General features: G+C 42.6%; 2 protein-coding genes across 6 annotated transcripts in view; one reads left to right on the forward strand and one right to left on the reverse strand.

Moving 5' to 3' along the window:
• Positions 1-330: 330 nt before the first annotated feature.
• Positions 331-2,766, forward strand: LOC147437552 (uncharacterized). Of its 2 annotated transcripts, none has more exons than XM_086487066.1 (2): positions 331-1,594; positions 1,692-2,766. In XM_086487066.1, coding segments are annotated over exons 1-2 (1,023 nt in total). In that variant the 5' UTR covers positions 331-572; the 3' UTR covers positions 1,693-2,766. The 2 variants fall into 2 exon arrangements, with proteins under 2 accessions (XP_086343192.1, XP_086343193.1); XM_086487067.1 differs by having other exon boundaries at positions 331-1,534.
• Positions 2,767-6,670: 3,904 nt separating this feature from the next.
• Positions 6,671-19,813, reverse strand: part of LOC147437553 (mitochondrial import receptor subunit TOM40-1-like) — a 35,531-nt gene continuing 22,388 nt past the window's right edge. Inside the window, exons 7-13 of one of the 4 annotated variants that reach the window (XR_015184891.1) lie at positions 7,995-8,096; positions 7,820-7,888; positions 7,642-7,725; positions 7,466-7,561; positions 7,282-7,358; positions 7,102-7,183; positions 6,671-7,014 (exon numbers count right to left, since the gene is read on the reverse strand). Coding sequence is in view for 2 of the 4 variants with exons in the window: in XM_086487069.1 (XP_086343195.1) it covers positions 7,299-7,358; positions 7,466-7,561; positions 7,642-7,725; positions 7,820-7,888; positions 7,995-8,096 (411 nt within the window). In the remaining 2 variants the exon portion in view is untranslated. Of the gene's footprint in view, positions 7,359-7,465; positions 7,562-7,641; positions 7,726-7,819; positions 7,889-7,994; positions 8,097-19,813 lie in introns of all 4 variants that reach the window. The other 3 variants (XR_015184890.1, XM_086487069.1, XM_086487068.1) reach the window with 3 other exon arrangements.

Raw genomic sequence — 19,813 nt, forward strand, 5'->3', positions numbered from 1 at the left:
GCAATGCAAGAGGCAAAAGGACAGTGCATTAAAGAGGGTAGGGACATATATATGCTGCTCTTATATGCCAAGATTAGGCTTGTCAGTGAGAGAAACGTAACTCCCGTCTCTGAGTCACACACACATAACAGAAAAGAAGAGCCTCTCTCTCTCTCTCTCTCTCTCTCTCACACACACACACACACACACACTCAAACACATGCTCATGCCCTGTCTATTGGGATTAGACAGAGACAACTTTGGATTAAGAGAAAAGCCACTGGTTGCCTTGGCATTTTGGGCTTTATGCAGATGGGCAATGGTATTGTTGCACAAAGACAGGCTTTATAATTGTTCTCTGCATCAGCTATTCATGTATCCATGGCATTGAGATCAATTGAATGTTGCTCACACAAGGATCTTGGATTATTCAGTCGCAAACACGTATCTGACACATCAACAAGCGTGCCTCTGTCGGACGATTGACATGCAGTTAATCTAATCTTTCAGGACTCTAGATGCTTATGCTTAAGCCTAAGAAGGTGACTGGGCAGAGCATTGGCTTACAAGGTCTGACTTGACATCATATCAACATGGCAATGGCTATGCTTGCCAGAGCTCTCAGCTTGCGGCGTGCCAACCAGAGAGCAAAGAAGGTGAACCCTCGACTGCTTGGTGATGCCTCGACCTCTGAATCGACTGCCACTGGCTCCCTCTCACCGGAGCACAGTGTCGATTACATCCATTCATCTCGCGTCTCACAGAGCATCGATGCCCTCTATGTGCTCTCCTGCCTCCGCGACGGCCTCTCACTTGTCGATACCTTCGCCTCTGATGAAGATTCAACCACAATCTCCATGTCTGGCACCCGCCTGTCCGAGGAGAAGCAGGCTCGCTCCTCCTTATCGCTCAACAGCGAACATGCCTGCCCTTCAGAACTTGCTTGGGACTGCTTTTCGTCGTCTTCACCAAGCTCTGGCAGTGACAGTACAATGGCATCGTCGTCGGTGGCAAAGGCCAAAGCAAGGCGATGTGAAGATTTCTGCCTTGTGTTTAGGAAAGAGCAGCAGCCCCTTCTTTCGTCACCATCTCCGCCTGCGGGTGTAACATCCGACTGCTGCAGCTTCTTATTGGGCAGGAAAAGCAATCATAGTGAGGAGGATGTGCGCGGATTCGCAAGAAAAGACATCCAAAGAGCAGGTGCTGTTGAGAACTTGCCCACATTGTCGATTCAGAAAGGGGAGAAATCAAGAGAAAGGATGAAAGCCGCAGGTAATGAAGCTGCTAATGGCAGTTGCAGATCAAGAAAGCCGCTGGTGCTCTATGGTGATGATGATGATGTGCAGAGACTGTTAAGAGAAGGCGCCATGGAAGCTGTGGAAAAGCAATCAGTAAACCCGTATCTGGATTTTAGGGAGAGTATGTTGCAGATGATGGTTGCGGTGTGCTGCGGCAGGAGGAGCCAAGAAGCAATTGTCATGTCTTGTGTGAATGATGACAACACGAGTATAGAGGATGTTCTGTATTGCTACTTGCGGCTCAACTCTATGGAGCTGTATGAGCTCATCACACAAGCTTTCTCTGACACTTGCTCTGATTTGCTAGCAATGGAATAGTGAGCTAATCCTTCTACAACTTTTGTGTGTGGGCAGTCGTTTAATTTTCTAACCTCTTTTTTATTTTGGAATCTGATGCACACCCTAATGTCGCAGGGGTTGAACCATAGCGGGCATCATCTCTCGTCTCTACATTGCTAGGCGAACTCCCCTTGACAACGTTCCATACCTCAAACTTATTTCCCGTAGCCTAGTTGTGCTTGTCTTAGAGGTATTTCCCGCTTGAAATTTGTGAATTTTTGGTGTTTCTTTCTCGTACATCACAAGGAAACCATATTCCATTGCGAAAAGCAAATTTTTAAGAGGATGCTTTAAGGCTTGGCTTCGCTAGCAACTGCTATGCATCTTGCATGCCTTCCCTTGTGAGGGAATGTGAGTTGGAACTTGGGATGCCCGATGGTTCTGTTGCAGCAAGAGATGTGAACCACTATGGACCTAGGATGCAGTGTCCTGCAGGGCAAGGGTGGAGGGGCGGACGCCTCCATTTCGGCCTCTCCAACGCTAGCGAAGACCTCCCTACATTTTTGGAAGTGGGAGTGGTCACCCTCCTAGCTCCCTTTCAAGACTCAAAGGCGGTCGGGTCTCCAGCAATCTCTCGGCATGGTTTGCTGTGTGTAGCAGGGGTTCCTCCCCATGGTGGGATCGGCTGATTTTCTCTGGCAGGGTGGGCTCCCCTCAAGCCCATTTTGTTGCTGCGTATAGCCTCTCCCAATGGCCTCTGTGTATAAAGACGGCGCTTGGCTCGTCAGAACAGCGCGATGCTCTGCTCTTCCTTCGGATGTGTTGATGGTGGAGCTTAGCGATATATATCCTCAAAGAAAAGCTTTCCCTTTCCCTCCCCAATGAATGAAAAAAAATGATAGCCTTGTCGTAGCTTGCGAAGCTTGGTTTTGACAACTGTTTCTCCAAAGCATGTTGAGAGAAGTGCACCAATGAAACTAACATGAGGGGACACCATTTGGGTAAAGCTTTGGTTGCATGTATATAAGCAGCTCCACTTCTTGAAAGAAGCCTCTAAACTTTGACCTTGTCTAATCATCGTACTTCTTAGGTGGGTTGAAATTTGGCTCCTTCTTTGTTGAGCTAAAGCTATTGCACCATTGGACTTTGCAAAGTGCGGTTGCTCTACTTGTCCCACTAGATAAGTTGAAATCATGGATGGATTTTGGTATATATTGGCTTTATATAGTACTTGGACTCGGCGTTGTAGGTCTTGCACCACTAGATTTGGCAAGTGTGGTTGCTCTATTTTCCATCGCGTATGTAGCTCCTAAATTTGTTTATTGCAATTTTTGCAGTTAGACATTACACCTTCCAAAAGAGACTCCATGGTTAGGCAATATCAAGAAGTTGAGTCTTGCCCAACTGTTATGAGCACACCTCAAGCTAGAAGAGAGCGAGAGGAGATTCTCAGAATATACGAGGGCTTCAAACTTGATTATAAACTTAATCTTGATTACAAGACTTAATATTTGATTGAGTTTATAATCTTGATCACAAGACTTGATACTTGATTAACTTATTAATTTATTAACTGATTTGATCACAATGCTTGACTTACAATGCAAGAACAAGACTTTAATCTTGATTAAGAGAACTTGATTACAAAACTCGTATTACAATGCTAGAGGACAAAACAAGACTTGATTACAAGAACTAGACTCGAACACAAGACAAGAACTGGGAGAGGGCTTACCTCACAAGTGGTGTTGAGAATGAGGGGCTTGTAGAGAAAGACCTCTATCTATACTAGAGCTTAAGGAGGTTAGAAACCTTCTAGGTTCTTCCTCAAGCTTGAGGAGGTTAAAGGTTCTTCCTCAAGTTTAAGGAGGTTAAGAATCTTGTAGAGTCTCCCTCAAGCTTAAGGAGGTTAAGAATCTTCTAGAGTCTTCCTCAAGCTTAAAGAGGTAACAACCATCCAAACTTCTAGAACTTTTTAGGACCTTGTAGATTCTTCTTCAAACTTCTAGAACTTTCTAGATTCTTCTTGCTACTTCTGGAATCATCTTGATACTCTTAGAAATTTCTAAAATCTACTAGATGCTTTTAGAACCTTTTTAGAATCTCTTAAAATCTTATGGATCCTTCTAGATGTTTCTAGAACCTTCTAGTGATGATATAGACGATGACATAGGTGATGACATAAGCGATGGTGCAAGTACTTTCCTCAATCTTCTAGAATCTATCACACCATTCTTTTAGAATCTTTTAGTGCTTTCTTGTAGGATACTCAAGAAGATTGATCTCTCAAGCATCCATGACATTGTTAGAGAACAATTAAGCCTCAAACACTTAAGGGTGCCCATCTGTATGAATAATAAGGTCATAGCTATGGCGTTCTATGGTCAGTAGTAGCAAGGGAGAATAAGAATGACTTGCACCCACCAATGGCATGCTTAGTGTCATTTGGTGCTATGATGAAAATGAACTAGCAGGTTGGGGTGCATCCTTTCGACACCACGGGTGTACGAAACCTTGCAAGTCGACCATGGTGAGATTTCCATGCTACAGAGGCTTCCCACTTCAACTTTTTGTGCAAAAAGTGTGCCATCGGTGCTATATATAGTATAAGGGGTTTTAAAAAACATCTTACAGATTGTAAAACAAAAGAGTCACTTAATTCATGGTGATGAGTGTGTGTATGTGTGTATGCAAGTATTTTAAAAGTACCTCTTGAACGCACGTGCTATAGGTAATTTTTGGAAGGTGGATCCCTCAAGGGATTCATAAACCTCTCCGAGGTAGGCTTCCCTGCTCCCCTTACCACATTTTGTATATGGTGATGTCACTCATGCTCTCCTAGTTTACCTCGTATCCAAGTGGTTTGTGTTAACTCCACCATTTATATCTCCTACAAATAATTGTATGTACTCCTAATTACGCTAGCTCGTCTCAATTGGAGGAGGCATGCAGTCTCATCATTTTTGTCCAACCTCTAATGAGACGTATGTCTTAATTTTTTTTAATAACGAGCAGTGGAATCATTGTTTTCCTTTACTTCTACTCTTCTTTGAAAAGAACGACAACTAGAAACTTGGGCAGAGTGAGACATGACAATCAGATGATGTGTAATCAGGCATGGCGACTAAACCTCACACGAAGTTATGGAGAGGGTGGGATAGTCAAGTGCAAGGGGGTGGTTGTGCGAGGAGGAGTCAGGTTCATGTGCGCATGCAAGAGGGGGAAAACTCGGGGAGAGAGGGGGGGGGGGGGGGGGCTGGGCTGGGGTCATTATCGTCCTCGAAGATCAAATATAACCAGGGGACCAAAAGAAACATATGATGTGGAGTGTGTGGAGTTGATAAATGACTCTTGATGCTCTCTGAATTGTGAAAATAAACATCAAAATTGAGAGCCCACATCATTGTTGGAAAGAAAGTGTGTGGAGAGAGCTCATGTTTGAAAATGTGGGGAAAGTAAAGTGTAATGAGAGGCAAGATCACGAACTTTTGGGGGCATAAAGTGCATAGTTGATCAAACTCCTCTCCATGTCCCCCAATGCCATGTCTTGCATTGTAGAGAATGAGAGCCAAAGTCAGATGGAGGCAAGTACCATGTGTTTTAATTCACCTATGAGCAACACAAAGAGAGTCATGAGAGTAGACATCTTTGCTCGACACCAATAGTGCTTGTTAAAAAATCTAAGATTCCTTCTTATGTGCTCTCGACATATCTTCTTCTCGTAAATATGAGAGATCGCATGCATATATTCACTTAGCACTTGCAGTTTTGCCATGTCTCCAAAGATTCTCTTAGGGAACTTGGAAGTCCAAAAAGCAACAATCCAATCAAAGCTTTCCCTTTCAACTAGCTTTCCTTCATGAGAACTTGAAGAGTGGCAAAGTGATCAATGGTGCTATGGTGCTCCCCTTCCTTTTGATTGCTCAATCTTGTTGCTCTTTTAAAGTTACATCCTCTTCCACTCTCTTCAACAATCACTTTGTTGTTTGGAGATGTGGCTATATACGCATGCATCAAGAGAGAATCAACAGCCTCCTCCCATCCAATTGTTTTCCTAATGTTGTTACCCACTTGGCATAGCTATTGATGGACAACCTTCCCTTTTATGCACTCTTATTGGCATATGGCCAAACCACCACACTGTTTCTTCATCAAGCTTCCCTTGAAAATAGCTTTCCACCTCCACTCCGAGCTTTTTGCAATTTCTAATCAAATAGTTTGCAATAAAAGGTCCACTTTTTCTGAAGTAAGTGATCTTTGTTCAATTGTGAATAAACAACTAATCGAACTTCTTTTCAAATTCCATTAACTCTATTGCAAAAAACATCCTTGCTTCATCAATGAACCCATCTCCTAGAAGTTTGTTTCATAGCCCACTCTACATTTCAAAAAGTTACTCTCCTCTTTTAGTGTAATGAAAATTATATTTGATGAAATGTTTTTTGTTATTTGATGTCTCTTATATGTGAATTGAATTGTTGAATATGATAACTTGATTGGTGGTGGTCATAGATTAGTGAGTGATAGGTGTAAGATGATAGTGCGAAGGCATTCCACTTATGGCGAGCACACTTGATTTATGGTTTATGCGCTTAGTTTATGGATATTACTGGAGAGCTCATTATAAGGAACTATTATTTTTGTGCCAAAGTGGACAATTATAATGAGCTTGAGCATTGACATTGATCTATAAATAAAAATGCACAAAAGAGACGGTCTTATGTCTCCCTTGTGGCTTAAGGGATATGGATGCACTTGCAATAAAGGCCATGGATGCCCGTACATGTGGCCTTCAACAGACATTAATATGCTCTCTCCCTCTCTCTCTCTCTCTCTCTCTCTCTCTCTCGCACGCACAAGCTTTCAATAAACATGCTTATAAACAAGAGGCAAGTTTGGCCTTTAACAGACATTAATATGCTCTCTCTGCTCTCTCTCTCTCTCTCTCTCAAAGGCCCTGTACGTCTCTAAAACCTTTTTACTGAAGCCGAGACTTACAAAAGGTACAGAAAATTTAACCTTGACATTTCACCTTGCACTACTGAGATATTGACACGATGCTACTTGTGAAACCTACCTGAAACGCCTCACTCATGCAACAAAATAGTCTCAGCTTTACGGCAAAAGATGCAGTGATTGCACTGAAGCGGAGAGGACTCCTGAGAACTAAACCCCATGAAGTACATGGTTTTATAGTACACTCTTTAGCCACAAAACATTCATGCTTGCAAGTGATTGGCAAAAAACTGAGTTCCACTTTAGACTTGGACCCATCTTAAGAGCCCACTAGCTCCCCAATGAAGGTGAGAATGAATGATCATTTTCTGTCATGTAATGTTGCTTCAACTCATTATTTTTAAGCTGGTGCAAGTAGGCCAAAGAATGGCACGTAAAAAATGCTCGAGACCAGCATGCTGCCTTATCTCCAAGCAGGAATCACTTGTTCAATAGTGCTGACCTAAAGACAAGAACTGCCAGGAAAATCAGACAAAGGTTTTGCACGGAAGATGGTGGCATGTCTGCTCGAACGGCAGGAAAAAAGTACCAGTATTTGACTTGCACTTCACAGCACGCGCTCACACTGGATGCTTCTGCGGAGGGGCCATCGCATTGACAAGAAAAATTCACTGCATACGACAATGCAGCTCTAGAAAACAGCACAACCAGGATAGCTGATAACACCTGACGAAAGAGCCTTTCAGAAAAACCAGTGCATAAGGCTCACGTATAGGCAGATCCTTTTCAAAGCTCTCCAACAGTCATTCCGAAACCAAACTTATAGTCCTTCTTCCAATGGTCAATCTGAAAATAAAATTTTGCAGTTGCCATTTAGAAGTCACTTGAAACAGCCAACTCTTTCAACACCTGCAAAAGAATGGAAAAACAACAGTTTGATTGTTATAACTGACCTCTGCAGAGAGAATAAAGTTGACTCCCAAATTCAGTCTTTCTTCCAGATATGCCGCGGCACAGCCATTACTGTCTAATCGCCCTCTCAAACGACACTGCAAATCCAATGAGCTTGAGTCAGCTTTCGGGTGTGACCAAGCGAATGAAGAGAGAAGGTTTCAGACCAAACACTTACATGGCGAAACAGATAATCATATCCAACACTACAAACTGCCTCTCTGGTTGATGAGTTGAATAAAAAATCAGTTGCAAGAGAAACCTATAAGCAAAAAACAGATGCAATAGATCTTTCTAAAAGCAGACTTGAGCTGACAATTTAAGGACCGTTGATAAGCCTCATCAGAGCCAAATACCTTGTCCGTTACTTTTTCCACATAATTCATTGAGAGCATACCCGTGCTCGCAAGCTGACAAGTTGCAATCTGCAAACCAAACAAGCACCTTACATTAACAAGAAGTATACTATAGTGAGAAGAACCAAGGTAAGCATTGTCAAAACACAAATAGCAGGGTAAGTTAGCAACATACAGATTTATCTGAACTGTATCTTGCAGCCAATCCAAGGCCTGACTTTCTTTGATGACCTAGCCAAAAAAATTCTCCTCCCAAAGCTACCTTTGGAGTAACGCTCTATCCAAAAAAAGATCATAAAAATTAATGCCCTCCCCTGTGTACCTACGAGAGGCATACAGCATGCAAAGCACTCCAATACTTGATCCTCAAACATAGCATGATTACTAGAACGCAAAATCAGCAAGACAGACGGGGGGAGAGAAAGAGAGAGATTTGAGAGATTTTTTAACGTATTCTAAATGCCGCACTTGGCCTACAAGACAGGTCAATATACATAAGTGCGCACTCGACCTACAAGACAAATCAATATACATAAGTCTGTCCTTTGGATCTCCAGAAAAATGACAAAAGGTACAAAATATAGGTGCTAGGAAACCAATCAGCTCTTAGGTGAGCGTAGTGCATCCATGGGTGGGGAGAAGAAATGAAAGCTCTAGTCTAGATCTACTAGTATAAAAAAACTAAATGCTCACAGAGTACAAACATAATAAGCATATACCAAGCCAGCTCCGTCCAATCATAACTGGGAATGTAGGATGTCATGGATGGGTGGGTAGGGAATGAAGCTGATAGCGGCAGGTTTTGAGGAGGCCTGCTCCTATCTGGTCCATTGATGTCGTGCTTGGATGTGACGGCTTGATGATGTGGCAAGGGCCGGTGGAACAGGATCCACCCAATAGCTAAATGTTGATGAGTGCACAATGCGGAAGGGAAGCAGGGGCTGAGAGATTAGGGTTTCGAGAGAAGAGAGAGAGAGAGAGAGAGAGAGGTTTTGGCAGAGCTTTTTCTCACACCATATGTGAGCTCCTTATTGTTCTATATTATCAATAAGAAAGAATAAAATTAGGTTCAGTCAACAATATGTTGTGATGGTATTGGCCTAATGGCCTTTATCTCCAACAACCTCCCGCTTAAAGGCTGCCAATAAGCGGAGAAAAGGGTAAGTAGAGTATCATGGCTCTACCCGATGCCCATCAAGTCATAATAGTGTGCAAAACGCTCATGAGGTAAACCCTTTATGAGAAAGACAGCAAGGTTGTCATGTGTGTGAACCTTGACAAGCCGGATACACTTGTCCTCGAGCATCTCCCCGATGAATTGATATTGATCTCAATGTTCTTTGTCATCACAAACACAAGATTTCATGCTAGTTGAATAGCACTTTGACTATCATGATACAATATCAGAATCTCAACATTAACACCCAAATCTCCCACTAGATGAGCAAGCCAAATAGATTCTTTGCATGCTTCAGAGACGGCCACATATTCTGCCTCAGAGGTTGATTGAGCAATGCAATCTTGCAAACGACATCTCCCATCATATTGAACCTGCAACAAATTTGAAAACATAGCCACTAGTGGACCTTCTATTGTCCACATTCCTTGCATAATTAGCAACCGTTTATCCTTTTACACGTGCTTGCTTGTTCCAAACCATAAGCATTTGTCCTTTGTACCCCTTGTACCCCTTAAATATGTCATCACTCCTTTCACTACCTTCCAATGCTTCTTACCAGAATTAGAAATGTATGTGCTAACTACTCTCACCGCAAATGCAATGTCTGAACTTGTCGCAATCATGGCATACATGAAGCTACCAACAACAAATGCAAAGGAACCTTAACCATTTTAACCTTTTTCTCCTCTGATTTGGAACAATCAATTTGGCTAAGTTTTACATATGGAGGTAATGGGCTCTTATATACGTTCCTCCTCTCCATATTAAAATGTTGAAGTACATTGGAAATGTACTCAATCTGAGATAAGTAAAGCATTTTCTTGCTCTTATCTCTAGCAATCCTCATACCAAGAAAGAGGCTTCTCCTAAATTCCATAGGAGCTAAACAACGCATTTTTTAAATAGAGTACAGAACAGGACGTTTTACACGTTCAGTACAATGCTTTGTTGAAACGTAGGCAGTTTATAGACTTCAATGAAAGTTGGCTTGCCTTAAGAGTTTAGAGTATATAGATGTCAACTTTCCATTTACTTATGTGCAACATTTGACCTCAATAAATTATATATCTTTGTGTGGACCCATATAATATAATACTTGTAAAAATATATATATATTTGGAAAAAATCGACGTATTTTATTTTGATCCTCGAAAAATACGTCTAGTACGCGTATGAAACGCCCCGTATAAAACGTCTCTTCTCGTATCTTAGCTGCTATGCTAAATTCCTCGTATCAAAGTTCTTGTGCAACTTTGATTTCAATACATCTATCACGCTAGTCCTTTCCCGGTGAAGAGCATGTCGTCAACATGCAAGATCCATATCAAAAGACTACCATCTATATCCTTTTTAGTGTAAAGGTAATGATCTTCATCACTCCTTCTGAAACCTTGAGACCTCATAGAAGCATCAAGCTTATGACACATTAACGAGAACCTTGTTTAGTCCCATAGAGAGCCTTTCTAAGTTTGCAAACCATCTTTTCCTTGCCTTCAATAACAAACCCGTGTGGTTGTTGCATATAGACGTCTTCATGAACATTCCGATGTAAGAATGTCGTTTTTACGTCCATTTGAACAAGTTCCATATCCTCAATGGCTACTTATGCAAGCACTAAGCGAAGAGTGATCATCTTCACAACTGGTGAAAAGATTTCATCAAACTCAAGATCCTTTTGTCGCTTAAAACCATTGGCAATCAATCTAGCCTTGTACTTTTGCTTATCATCAATGGAAGTGATCATCATTTTGTAACCCATTTGCAAAGAAGAACGTTCATGCCCTCTTTCAGAGGTACTCAGTCCCATGTATCATTCTTCCTCAAAGAATTCAGCTCAAATTCCATAGCCAATTGCCACTTAAGCTTATCATCTGCAAACATAACTTTCTCATAGCACGAAGGCTCACCACTATCTGTAAACATCACATATAGTCAAGAGATGGAACAACCGTTTCATTAGGAAAAGAAACCAAAGTAGATCTCTCCTTAACTCAAGCACGTTAGGTTGTTCCACTCTTTCTTCTAAGACACGATGGTTTTCCACACATATTGTTGTTAGTAATCAGGTTTATTGTTCTGTCACAAGACGGGCACCACGTGCCAATAGAAAGGAACAGACTGAACAACTTTGAGCACTTCAAATAACAACTGAACTGAAAAAGATGCACGACACGAGACGGAAAGTGGCGAAGTTCCACCCTAAGAGAGCACTGGCCCCAAATGTTGGCGCCCCTTTCGGTATTTCTTTATTATTGCTGATTCGCAAAGTACAATAGCCGAGGAGCACCTCCTCTGTAATCTGCGCAATGAAGAGTGTCAACGAGGGCCCCCAAGGCTCACATTTAAAGGCCCAAAGCCTAAAATTTTGGGATTTTCTTAAAAATCTGCCGCAAATTACGGAACGTCCATACAAGTGCCACATCATCATATTTTATTGTGCAAAGTCTTCTGAATATGTTTTGCTTTATTTTAATGTCACTTGGGCCCCATCAGACGGGGTCCCATAAGTTGGTATGAAGTCTTCTTTAAAAATAGGCGACTAGTCAAGACTTTGTAAGTCTATAAAACTTCTTCTTCTGCTGCTGCTTCTTCCTAGGGTTTTGGAACCTTGGCCAAGATCTGAAGATTGGCTCTGTTCTTCAATGGCTTGACACGTCAGCAGCTTGTGACATCCCCCCTTCTTGAAAGAAAATAATCGTCCGCAATTACAACATATCTGCAAAACAACTCAAGTTAGCTCACTAATTTCGGAGGGTCATTCCAAGGGACAATCAGTTTGCTCTTTCTTTTTTGTTAAGGGGTTGGCTTCTCCTTTCATTCCAATCGCAACTCTTGATGTTCCGGCATAGTAAATTAGTCATCACACCTAGATCGCATTGATCTTCTACAGGTCTCTTGATGCACTAAAATTACATACCCAGGCAATCTCATTCAATTAGGAATATTCACTAGTTGGCACATCACAATGCAATAAAAATGCTCATATATGCATGTTACAAGACATAGCAACATAAAGTCGCTGATAAACACTCCTCCCGCATAACCTAACAAGGTCCGGGCCGGGAGATATTCAACCACTCCCTCATCACTCCTCCCCCATAACCTAAAAAGGTTCAGGCCGAGAGATATAGAGGCCTCTTACGACCAAACGCCTCTAAGACCGCAGCCTGCATCGTTTTAAGGTGCTGAGAGTAACCACTGCTCACACTTCTTAATACTCCTCCCGCATAACCATCGAGGTCCGAGCCGGGAATAACAACAACAATACTTTTCAAGCATTCAATACTCCCCCCCGCAAATAACCACAAGGGTCCTGGCCATGAGTATGAACAAGCATTCTCAAACATCATTTCTCACTACTCCACCCAAGTGTAACCGAGCATTGACACCAATATTTAAACGAGTAACACTTCAAATCGGCACCAAGGCAGGTTCAAAACAGATACCATCCATTTCAAACAAATTCCAAACAAGATCAAACAAGTCCTCAAACAAATTCTCAGACAAAATTCAAACTTAAAAAGAAATCTCGACATCAACCGAGCTCAAAAAGTCGACTGACACAGTGTTCCTGTGGCGATGATGGTAGCCGCAAGATATACCAACAGGCAATTTCTCAGCAGAACCCCCAAGGGGCCCTAGCGTTTTTGCTCCACAACAGAAAGCTAGCGTTTTTGGACAAAACCTCAGATCAGCCAGTGTTTTTGGTTTGACAACAGCCTGGCGACAGCAAGAAGCAACGGACTCCCCAGCATTGGCAAATTCTCCACAACAAGACCATTTTCAGCCCTAGCGTTTTTGCATTTGCAAGACACTTAAGCGTTTTTGCAGATCTGCGCGACGGAATCCCCACAAGCATCAGCGTTTTCATCTTTCAGCAGTCAGACTCCACAGTAGAACCCCCGAACATCACAGATCTCACCTTCCCGCAGTAGTTCCTCGCCACACGGTCAAATTCCGCAAGGTTTACAGATTCAGCACGGAAAACAAAGATTTCAGCATCTGCGTTTTCATCACGTCGTCATTCAATCGTCGTCATCGTCATCGTCACCGACATAGAGTCGGAATTCAGCATATAAAGATTTGCAGATTTCAACCCTTAGCATTTTCAGATTCAGCCCGTCTCGTCATCGTCCTCATCGTCGTCGACATCGTCGGCAAGTTCAAGCATTGTAGAGATTTGTGCAATCAATAGTAGACCGCTCTCGCCATAGAGAGTGGGGCCCTTGGAGGAGGGTTTGACAACATCTCTGGTGTCGTATTCTCTTCTCTCTCTATCTCTCCGACTCATGCACCTTCATTCACAGTGTCTATCCATTTTGTTTGTGATCATTGCACTCTCTCACTAAAGGAACGGAAGGCTCTCCCTTCTGTAAGTAAAAGAAACCCTTCAACACAGTTCGGAGCACTCATCTTGAGCAAAGTTCAACATTCACTTCCGTTGCACCTTACATTGGTATCAGAGCTTTGGCAATGTTCTGTATCACTCAAGGAAAGAACCACAAAATATTTTTTGCTTGTTGCGGTCGTACGTAGCCCAAGTTCTCTTGGGCGTATCCATTCCTAATCGTGTTTTTGAAGAGTGACAGGAAACCCAAGAAAGAAGGGCTTGTCCAGCCTCCCCTTGTGCCTCTTTTCACTCATTGAGAGCGGACCGTGCACTTAGCGGTCAGCCAATCGATGTGAGGTGGGAAAAAGCAACCTTGGTGTGAGCGCAAGGCCACCAAGGGGTGCGCCCGCGAAAAGAAGAACCTCAAGAACTCAAGAACCTCAAGAATCTTAAGACCCTCAAGAACCCAAGACCTTCAAGAACCCAAGTTCCTCGTGAACTTAAGAACCAAGACCACAAGAACCCACGACTTCAGTGGATGGTCATCACTCGAAGCGGAATGGATACTTCGCTTGGAGGTAATGAGCATCAAAGAGGCAAAGAAGAATTTTCCCCTCCAAGAGGTTTTTCCGACCCTCCCCCTTCCTCATCTACGCCAAGGATTGCCCTAACTCCTATGGAGGAGTTGAAGCAGTTGTTTATGGAAAGGAAGTTAGAACGCGAAGAAAGAAAAGCAGAAAGAAAGGCCTACGAAGAAAGAAGGGCAGCCATAGATCGTGAATACGAAGAAAGAGTGGCAGCCATAGAGCGTGAAGCACGATTGGAAGCCAAAGAAAGACAAGCAGAATTTGATCATGAGAACGAAGCAAGAAAAGACAAGAGCGACCAGCACATGAAAGAGTTCTTACAACTCTTTTCTATTGTGCAGGCGCCGTTTGAACAGATTCCGGAAAAGGAGACTCTCTCCATCTCTTCTTTTCCAAAGCATATCACACATGATTTGCATGATTATGAGCATGATGATTTGAATGACCATGACAAGCATGATGATTTGCATGATGATCAAGATGTGATTTCTCACAAGCATGATGATTTGCATGAAGATGATGTGATTGTTCACAAGGATGATGTGTTAGTTGATACTTTTTCTAGTGAAGCTGACCTCATTGCAGATTCGATCAATCACGAAGAATCGATCTTGCTGTATTTCTTTCGGTATTTCTTTATTATTGCTGATTCGCAAAGTACAACAGTCGGGGAGCACCTCCTCTGCAATCTGTGCGCTAAAGAGTGTCACAGAAGGCCCCCAAGGCTCATATTTAAAGGCCAAAGCCTAAAAGCATCAAATATGAAAAGCTGACCCAAAAAAAACACTTTCCTAAAATTTTGGGATTTTCTTAAAAATCCGTCGCGAATTACAGAACGTCTGTACAGGTGCAACGCCATCATATTTTGTTGTGCAAAGTCTTCCGAGTATGTTTTGCTTTATTTTTAATGCCTTTTATGTCACTTGGGCCGCATCGGACGGGATCCCATAAGTTGGTGGGAACTCTTCTTTAAAAATAGGCCACTCGTCACGACTTTGTCAATCTGTAAAACTTCTTCTTCTACTTCTTTCTAGGAATTTGGCCCCTTGGCCGGCATCTGAAGGTTGGCTTCGTTCTTCAGTGGCTTGACACGTCAACAGTTTGTGACATGTTCTATTGTTCTATTACCAAGTTTTGCTAAGAGCTTTCCCATGATCAAGCGTGCATGGATTATCAATTCTCTTTCTTGAAAAATACTTCTTTTTACCTTCATCTTCCTCTTTCCCCGTAGTTCCTTTCTCCCTGTTGGGGTGTTTAGGGTTTAAGGAGGAGGGTTATACCATGGAATGTTGAAGAACATCATCTTCTTGATTCAAAAAGGCTCCGTAAGAGCACAAACATGTATTGTAACAAGCTCTTATTTGAGAGAATTATAATAGAAGTCCTTGACTTATCGATCTTAATTGGGTATTCTCTTTGAAATATATACACAGAACAACGTATAAACTCCTTACTATCTTTCTCTTAAGAAAAACACTCTCCTTTCTTAATTGAATTCCACTAAATCTAAAAGTAAGTATTAGATTCCTTGAAATGTTTAAGTAAGCCTTGTAACATATAATGCATTTTTTATTATGTGTGTATAATGGACAATGCAATTTTATATTAAAACACAAAAAAAAGCGTGATTGTAGGTACTCATTTGGACCTCTTACGTGAACTACTCCCCATAACTCAAATTCCCCCTTCCCCCCGCCCTCCAAAAAAAAAAATTAGTAGGCCTTTGTAACTCCTCACCTTTTTTTTATAATAGCTTTTAATGATGTTTTCAATCGCCTTATTCCATTTTTCTCTCTCTTGTTGAAGGATGCTTGCTCATTACTTACTTATGGTTTTTGGTAAGCCAAAATACAATCACTAATTTATATCTTTTTTATTTGTTTTCCTCATATCTTGATTTCCTTTTTGGAAAGCCATAGTGAAATCTCACCTTATTCAAAATAGAAATTTTAAAAATTTGACCTACTTCTCACATTTTTACACTAATTTACGTAACAATCGTAAGTTGTACGCTCTTTTTTCAAAAATTGATCATACAAAATATATTGTTCTTTCAAAAGAATCTATACTATATATTAAGGAGACTGGTTTTCCAGTGCCACGTGTCGCAATTTCAATTTCCTTTATCCGGCTACAGTGAGCACGCAGGGGGGGAGAGAGAAAGAGAGAGAGGCGGCCGAAGGCCGCCGGCCACACTAGTGTTCATAAGAGGTGGCACTCTTTGCTTGGTAGTTTTATTGCAGCATTTGATGAGAAATAAAGATTGTTGTCCACCTGCACACATTTTAAAAAGTGGTCAATTAATGACCGAGCCTCATGCATGTCCACATGTGCACCAGTGTCACGTGACACATCCAACCCTATGTGTCAGTGGACAAGCTACACCATAACAAGGTTTCAATCAACTCCAGTCAGTCTAGATTAGAAGTGATCTCGCACTTTTGTGAGTCTATTCGTAGACCGTGCATGCTCAGTCACTTAGTATAGATGCATATCCTCTAGTTGCACACAGCATGATCATCAGTATTCCCATCAAAATCCATTAGAATCAATTAGGGGATTTTTCCAATGCATTTAGCCTATTTTAACTATTTTCGACATTTTCCACTTATTAATTTAAGTTACTTTCCAACAAAAGTAGGTAGGGCAATTTGGATAAGAAAATACATAAGCAAACCAAAGTTAGCACTAAATGGCAGATGAGCAAGGAGAACAGCAGGCCATTGGCAACAGGTCCCCCCTCTCTCAGCAAGACTCTCCAAGGACCCCCTTGGCGATTACACCCACACAGAACCCTAGCGTTTTTGCTTCATCACCAACCTCCCTCTTGCCTTGGCGTTTTCAGAAGAAACTTGACCGCAGCTCCCCTTTTTTACCTAGCGTTTGCAGCATCGCCAGCAGCCCCCCTGGCCTTGGCGTTTTCAGCAATTACATGGCCGAACCCCAACCTTGCACTTAGCGTTTTGCATCAGCGATAGCAGGCTCTGATATCTGGCGTTTTCAGCATCAATTTGCAGCACATACAGCAGCGTTTTCAGCATTAAAACGCAGCAGCACGCCAGCGTTTTCGTCAGGCAAAATTCAGCAATCATCCATAGCAGATTTTTAGCAGATAGCGCTTTTGAACAGCAGTTAGATCCATCCCCATTTCAGCCCTATTGTCGTCATCGCCATCCCGGTCGTCGTCGACATAGCTTAGATCTGCATCAGTTTTATGCATCATCATTGTACCCATTTGTGCAATCAATCGTAGACCACTCTTGCCAACGAGAGTGGGGCCTTCGGAGGAGGGTTTTACAACGTCTCTGGTGTCGTATCTCTCTTCTCTCTATCTCTCAGTCCCATACACTTGCACGCACATTGTCCACTCACTTTGTTCGTGATCATAGCACTTTCCATTAAGAACGGAGGGCTCTCCCTTCCATAAGAACTAAAAGGAACCTTGAGCAAAATATGGAACACTCATCTTGAGAAAGAACAACATTCATTCCGCTGCACCTAACATTGGTATCAGAGCTTTGGCAGTGTTCTGTATCACTCAAGGAAAGAACCACAAGAATCACAAGAATTTTTTTTTGCTTGTAGAGGTCGCCGAACCCAAGTTCGCTTGGGCATGTCGATTCCTAATCGTGTTTTTGAAGAGTGACAGGAATCCCAGGAAAGAAGAGCTTGTCCAGCCTCCCCTTGTGTCTCTTTTCACTCATTAAGAGCGGACTGTGCACTTAGCGCAAATCGACGTGAGGTGGGAAAAAGCAACCTTGGTGTGAGCGCAAGGCCCCCAAGGGGTGCGCCCGCGGAAAGGAGTAGAACTCAGGTGAAGAGAAGATCCTTCTCAAACACGGTTTGCAAGCGAAAGAAAACCTCAAGACCCTCAAGAACCCAAGTTCCTCGTGAACTTAAGAACCAAAGATTATAGTGCATGGTCGTCACCCGAAGCGGAATGGATACTTCGCATACAGGTGATGAGCATGAGAGAGGCGACGAAGAATTTTCCCCACCAAGAGATTTTTCCGACCCTCCCCCTTCGCCATCTACGCCACAAAGAGTATCAAACCCTATGGAGGCAATGGTCAAGCAGATGATGGACATGATGGCCAAACAAGAAGAGACTCGCATGAACATGGTGGCCCAACAACAAGAAGCTAATCGAATTGCGTTGGCACAACAAGAAGCAAATCGCCTTGCTTTAGAACGCGAGCGCGACGAACGAAAAGAAAGAAAAGAACAAAGAAAGGAGGAAGCGACAGCACGAAGCGCGGCCTTAGAGGCCGAGCGTGTAGCTCAAAGCGCGGCCTTGGAGGCCGAGCGTGAAGCTCAAAGAGTGGCCTTGGAGATCAAACATGAGGCTCAACGAGAACTACCCACTCAAGAATTGATTCGACAAGTACTTGCCTCGAAGTCCGAACCAGTCAAAGATCGTGGGAATTCATCAAGTGGCACAAGCCACGATGCGGATTCCAACCATCCAGTCACAGAGAAGTTGACTTTCAGTAAGTATGATGGTAAGGTGGATGCTACGGTTATTCATTCTTGGTTGCATCAATTTAATGCTTATTTTGCGACAACTAAGAAGACAAGGAATAGCAAGGTATTGACGGCAGCTATGTACCTTGCCGATGATGCCATTAATTGGTACCACACATGGCAAGAGGCAAAGTTAGCCGCGCACCTGGAGGAGCCGACGAACTCACGCCCCTTTCCTTCAATTAGGTTGATTTCCAAGACAAGCTCAAGGCGCGGTTTATGCCACCTCAATACCTCGCACGATTGAAGGACGATTGGCGCGCTCTCAAGCAAAATGGTATGCCGATTATATCTTTTTCTAATCGTGTTTTGTAGCTGAGTACCCAATTACGCAACTCGGATGATGAACGCAAAGCGGCATTCATTTATGGATTGGACGAGTATATCAAGTACGATGTCGAGGTGCTCGATCCAATCGATCTCAACAAGGCGGTAGCAATTGCTCTCACACAAGAGATGAAACACAACAAGGGAAAGCCTAAGGAGAACAAGACTTCCACAAGTCCCTCGCTGACTTCTCAAAACGGTAAGAACGGTAAGAATGGTAAGAATGGTAACTCTTCTAACCAATCTTCCAACAGTCTCTTAGAAAAGAATTCTTCCAATGAATCTAAGGGTAAGGCTAACACAATTGCTAAACCTAAGCTTACTCCATCTGAAAAGGTAGCACAAGGAATTGTAGGAGGATACATCACATCGAAAGAGCAAAGCACTTATTCTAAGGAAGGTCGTTGTTTTCATTGTCACATTAAGGGTCACATAAAAAGAACATGTCCTAAGCTTGAGTCGAATGAATCTAAAGAATCCACAGAACCAACTTCCTCTGTCCATGCAATTAATGATAACACGAGTGTGCTCCAAGTTTCTTATGACCCTCCCATTGATGATCTTTGATTCTCTCATTAAATGTTATGGTCATATGACGGGGCAGCGTTTTGTCATATTGTTTGACCCAGGTAGTATGCATGATGTGATCAATCCCTCTCTTGTTGAGAGAGCCCGCCTAGAAGTTAGTCAAAGATCTCCAGCTTTGTTCCCGGTATGGACGCTCTCATCACGGAGGAGTGCCTTGATGTGTTGTTTGCAATTCAACAAGCTGCCTTCACTAGAAGATTTGTTGTCTCTCCTCTCTCAGGATGTGATATGATTTTGGGGATTCGATGGTTTCGTGATTCTAACCCTCTCATTGATTGAGAGGCTAACACTTTCACTCTCAATGCCAAAAGTGATTCTCCCATTGTCATTCATGGAGAGGACATTGTTTATTCTCCATCTCTCATTGCTAATATGCATGACAAGATTGAACGGATTCATGCGACGGAGACTCTCTGTCTCTTTTTCTCCAACGTATGACACACAGGATTTGCATGATT

This window comes from Adiantum capillus-veneris, chromosome 17, assembly GCF_014529385.1.
Source record: "Adiantum capillus-veneris isolate H3 chromosome 17, ASM1452938v2, whole genome shotgun sequence".
NCBI lineage: Eukaryota > Viridiplantae > Streptophyta > Polypodiopsida > Polypodiales > Pteridaceae > Adiantum > Adiantum capillus-veneris.

Bases quoted from the DNA above. Each gene is read 5' to 3' on its own strand.
- LOC147437552 (XM_086487066.1), top strand. From the start codon at position 573: ATGGCAATGGCTATGCTTGCCAGAGCTCTCAGCTTGCGGCGTGCCAAC.